Source organism: Budorcas taxicolor, chromosome X, assembly GCF_023091745.1.
Source record: "Budorcas taxicolor isolate Tak-1 chromosome X, Takin1.1, whole genome shotgun sequence".
In the NCBI taxonomy this organism is placed as follows: Eukaryota; Metazoa; Chordata; class Mammalia; order Artiodactyla; family Bovidae; genus Budorcas; species Budorcas taxicolor.
The window spans coordinates 61,312,110-61,318,114 of NC_068935.1; the positions used below are offsets into that span (position 1 = coordinate 61,312,110).

General features: G+C 50.0%; 1 protein-coding gene across 1 annotated transcript in view; it reads right to left on the reverse strand.

Moving 5' to 3' along the window:
• The window catches only part of LOC128069463 (phosphatidylinositol-binding clathrin assembly protein-like), a 53,121-nt gene extending 48,395 nt beyond the window's left edge, over positions 1-4,726 (reverse strand). The window contains exon 1 of the mRNA XM_052662651.1: positions 4,648-4,726. Within this exon, the coding sequence (XP_052518611.1) occupies positions 4,648-4,726 (79 nt within the window). The remainder of the gene's footprint in view (positions 1-4,647) is intronic.
• Between the last annotated feature and the right edge of the window lie 1,279 nt (positions 4,727-6,005).

Below are 6,005 nucleotides of genomic sequence, written 5' to 3' on the forward strand. Positions count from 1 at the left end.
CATCAGGCTGGTGCAGTCGGACATGACTGAGCACACACACGCACACACCTACATGCCACTGCTCCGGTGCTAAAAGTTGGACACACCTGAGTGCACACACACAAGCACACACCCATATGCCACTGCTTCATTGCAAAGAATCAGACACGACTGAGCAGGCACACATACACACACACACCCATATGCCACCGCTCTGGTACAGAGTCAGATATGACTGAGCATGCACGTGCATACACATACACACCCCCATATGCCACTGCTCCAATGCAAAGTGTTGGACATGATTGAGCACACACACCCATATGCCACTGCTTTGGTGCAGAGTCGGACACGACTGAGCACACTCACACACACACACACACACACACACACAGACGCACAGCCATCTGCCACTGCTCCAGTAGAAAGAGTCAGACACGACTGAGCATGCACACACACATACCCAACACCACTGCTCAGTCCATAGAGTCAGACACAACTGAGCTCACATACACACACACCCATACTCCACTGCTCTGATTGATGCAAAGAGTCAGATAGGACTGAACACACACACACACACACGTACACACCCATACGCCACTGTTTCACCACAAAGAGTTGGACACAGCTGAGTGTGCACATGCACACACACACAGACACACCCAGATTCCACTGCTCCAGTGCAAAGATTAGGACAGGACTGAGTTTGCACACAGACACACACACACACACACGCACACCCCCATCTTCCACTGCTCTGGCACAAGAGTCAGACATAACTGAGCATGCGCACATACACACACACACGCACACAAATCCATATGCCACTGCTCTGGCACCAAGTGTCAGACATGCTTGACCACACACACACACCCACACCCACCCAATGCCACTGCTCTGGTGGAGAGTCAGACATGACAGCACACACACATACACATGCACCCACCCATATGCCACTGCTCCAGTGCAGAGTTGGACAGTACTGAGCATAAACACAGAGGCACACTCACACGCACACTCACATACACCACTGCTCAGGCACAGAGTCGGACACTACTGGTCACACACATACACACACACACCTACACACCCCTATCCACTGCTCTGGTGAAAAGGGTCAATCACGATTGAACATGCATACATACACACACACACACACACACACACACCCATATGCCCCTGCACTGGCACAGTTGGACATGACCAAACACACACACACATACACATGCATATGCCACTATTCCACCACAAAGAGGCAGACACTACAGAGCGCATACACACACACACACACACACACACACACACACCCTTATATGCCACTGCTCTGGTGCAAAGAGTTGGACAGCATTGAGCACACACACACTCACACACCCATATGCCACTGCTCTGGCGCAAAGAGTTGGACAGGACTGACCACACACACACATGCACACACCCATATGCCACTGCTCTAGTACACAGTCAGACATGATTGAGCACACACACACACACACACACCCATACAGCCATCCACCACTGTTCCAGTGCAGTGTCAAACATGACTGAGCACACACACACATACACCCATACACCACTACTCAGGTGCAAATAGTCAGAAACGTCTGAGTTTGCACTCAGACACACAAACACACACACAGCCATATGCCACTGCTCCAGCACAAAGAGTCGGAGACGACTCTGCACGTACACACACACCCGCACCCTCATATGCCAATGCTCAGTGCAAAGAGTCAGACATGACTGAGCACGTACACACACACACACACATCTGCCACTGCTCCAGTGCAAAGAGTCGGACATGAATGAGTACACACACACACACATGCACAAACCCATATGCCACTGCTCCAGTGCAAAGAGTTGGACACAACTGAGCCCACACACACACACACACCCACACACCCACAAACCACTGCTCCAATGCAAAGAGTTGGACCCGACTGAGCACACACACACACAAACACACAAATGCACACACCCATATGCGACTGCTCCAGCTCAAAGAGTCAGACAAGACTGAGCATGAACACACACACACAACCATACACCACTGGTCGGGCGCAGAGTCAGACGTGACTTATCTCACACACAGACACACAGACACACACACACACACACACATGCACAGACCTATATGCTACTGCTCTGGCTAAAAGGGTCAGACACGACTGAACACACACACACACACACACACACACACACACCCATATGCCACTGCTTCAGTGCAAAGAATCAGACATGACTGAGCAGGCACACATACACACACACCCACCCATATGCCACTGCTCTGGTTCAGAGTCAGATATGACTTAGCATGCTTGCGCATACACACACACACACACCCATATGCCATTGCTCCAATGCAAAGAGTTGGACATGATTGAGCACACTCACACACACACCCATATGCCACTGCCTCAGTGCAAAGAGTCGGACAGAACTGAGCATGCTCACATACACACACACACCCATATGCCACTGCTCTGGTACAGAGTCAGATATGACTGAGCATGCATGCGCATACACACACACACCCCCATATGCCACTGCTCCAATGCAAAGTGTTGGACACGATTGTGCACACACGCCCATAAGCCACTGCTTTGGTGCAGAGTCGGACACGACTGAGCACACTCACACACACACACACGGACGCACAGCCATCTGCCACTGCTCCAGTGGAAAGAGTCAGACACGACTGAGCATGCACACACACATACCCAACACCACTGCTCAGTCCATAGAGTCAGACACAACTGAGCTCACATACACACACACCCATACTCCACTGCTCTGATTGATGCAAAGAGTCAGATAGGACTGAACACACACACACACACACACGCACACACCCATACACCACTGTTTCACCACAAAGAGTTGGACACAGCTGAGTGTGCACATGCATACACACACACAGACACACCCAGATTCCACTGCTCCAGTGCAAAGATTAGGACAGGACTGAGCACACACACACACACCCATAGACCACTGCTCAGGTACAAAGATTAGGACATAACTGAGCATGCGCACACACACACACACACACACACACACACACACACCCATCTTCCACTGCTCTGGCACAAGAGTCAGACATAACTGAGCATGCACGCGCACACACACACACACACGCACACACACCCATATGCCACTGCTCTGGCACCAAGTGTCAGACATGGTTGACCACACACATACACACACACCCAATGCCACTGCTCTGGTGGAGAGTCAGACATGACAGGACACACACATACACATGCACCCACCCATATGCCACTGCTCCAGTGCAGAGTTGGACAGTACTGAGCATAAACACAGAGACACACTCACACGCACACTCACATACACCACTGCTCAGGCACAGAGTTGGACACTACTGATCACACACACACACACACACACACACACCCATATGCCCCTGCGCTGGCACAGTTGGACATGACCAAACACACACACATACACACCCATATGCCACTGTTCCACCACAAAGAGGCAGACACTACAGAGTGCATACACACACACACACCCTTATATGCCACTGCTCTGGTGCAAAGATTTGGACACCACTGAGCACACACACACACATACACCCATATGCCACTGCTCTGGTGCAAAGAGTTGGACACCACTGAGCACACACACACACACACACACACACAAACACCCATATGCCACTGTTCTGGTGCAAAGAGTCAGACACGACTGAGCATGCACACACACACACATACCCAATACCACTGTTCAGACACATAGAGTCGGACATGACTGAGCTCACACACAACGCACACACACACCTATACACCACTGTTATGGTCCAAAGATTCGGACAGGACTGAGCACACAGACACACACACACCCACCAACCCATATGCCACTGCTCTGGTGCAAAGAGTCGGATATGACTGAGCATGCACGCATGCACACACACACACACACCTATAGTCCACTGCTCTGGTGCAGAGTCAGACACGACTGAGCATGCACACACACACACGCCACTGCTTTGGTGCAAAGAGTCGGACAGGACTGAGCACAGACACACACTCACACACAGACACACACTCACACACACACAGCCATACGCCTCTGCTCTGGCACAAAGAATCGGACATGACTGAGTATGCATGCACACGTGCACACACATCCATATCCCACTGCTCCAGTGAAAAGAGTCGGACACGAGTCAGCATGTTCATGCACACACACACCCATATACCACTGCTCTGGCATAGAGTCGCACACAACTGAGCATGCACATACATACACACACACACACACACACACACACACACACACACACCCATCTGCCACTGTTCTGGCACAAAGAGTCGGACATGACTGAGCATGCACACACACACAGACCCCCATACTTTCTCCACAGGGAGTCTCTGGGCAACAGATAACTTCAAGAATGAGACCCCTCTCAGAAAACCGAGTTGTTACTCCACTGCCTATTATGTCCCAAGCTTCAGGCAGAAAGTGTAAAGAGTTCGACGTTTGGGGTTAGAGACCATAGGTTGGGTTCCAGGCTCAATCAAAGGCACTGGAGTGCAAACGCACCCTCCCCCACGCCCGTGGCCTCCCGGCGTGGGGGGAGGAGTTGGGGTGGGAGGGGGCTGGGGTTGCAGCAGGGCCTCCAAGGCCATGGAGCGTACTCACCCGCCAGGTGTTTCGGCTCGGGTTCGGTGGGCTCGTTGGTGGTCGCCCCGAGGGCAGCCTTGGACGCAGACGACCCCATAACTGCGTCGCTAGCTGCCAGCCACGAGGGTAGGCAGCGGAAGCTGGTCCCTCCTCTTCCGGCCAGTGGACTGAGCCAGGACCCGGGCGATGGGAGGGGCACCTGAGATGACGGAAGAAAGACATTGCCTGGCAGCAGGCCTTCACCGCCACTCTGTCCTGCACCCCCTGACGCGGGCCTGCAGAATTATGAGGTAAGGCATGAAGTCGCGAGGCGCTGGGTCTGGGTATAGCGAGTTCAGGCGGGGCAGGACTCCGCGTGAGGCAGAGCATCTCAGGCGACCCAGGCAGACTCGTGGCGTGATAGACCCTCAATAAGAGAATAAACAACCACCATTGAGTGAATATCATGAGAAAGAGGGACATGTTGGGGACCACAGATGAAAGATCTGGAGATCTTTTGGTCTTAGGAAGTTAAGTGGTCATGTGACAGTGCTTTGGAAATCCTTGACCTGGCCTTCTTAGGAAGGCTTCAGTCACGGGTAATGGGATCTATATCCTGCCCGAATCCCTGGCCTTCAACCCTTCACCCAGCATCATATATGGAAGTTCATAGACTTCTTAATACTATTTCCTTTACCCTTGCAGCCTGTAGTGACCTTACTACTCTCATTCCTGATAGTAATGTATGCTTTCTCTCTTTCTTCCTTAATCGATCTAGCTAGACAACTATCAATTTGATTGATTCTCTCAAAGGACCACGTTTCGGTTTCATTGATTTTCTCTGTATTCTCTTTTCTATGTCGTTGATTTCTGCTTCTATCTGTATTAATCCATTGCTTCTACTTGCTTGCAGCTTATTTTCCTCTTCACTTTCTAGTTTCTGAAGAGAGGTTTGATTCCTTAAGATTCTTTTTCTATAATAATAGGACATTAGGGTTAAGTACAGCTTTTGTTGCTGTCAAAGATATTATTTCAGTCTTTTAAATATGATTGAGATCTATTTTATAGAATAGAATATATGTGCTACCAAGATAAATGTTCAGTGTGTCCTTGAAAGCTGCATATGTTTTAAATTTATTTTTTTATTGAAGGATAATTAATTGCTTTACAGAATATTGCTGTTTTCTGGCAAACTTCAACATGAATCAGTCCCTCCCATCTCCCTCCCCATCCCACCTTTCTAGGTTGATACAGAGCCCCTGTTTGAGTTTTCTGAACAATACAGCAAATTCCTGTTGGCTATTTCACAAATGGTGATTGCAGCCATGAAATTAAAAGACACTTACTCCTTAGAAGGAAAATTATGACCAACCTAGATAGCATATTAAAAAGCAGAG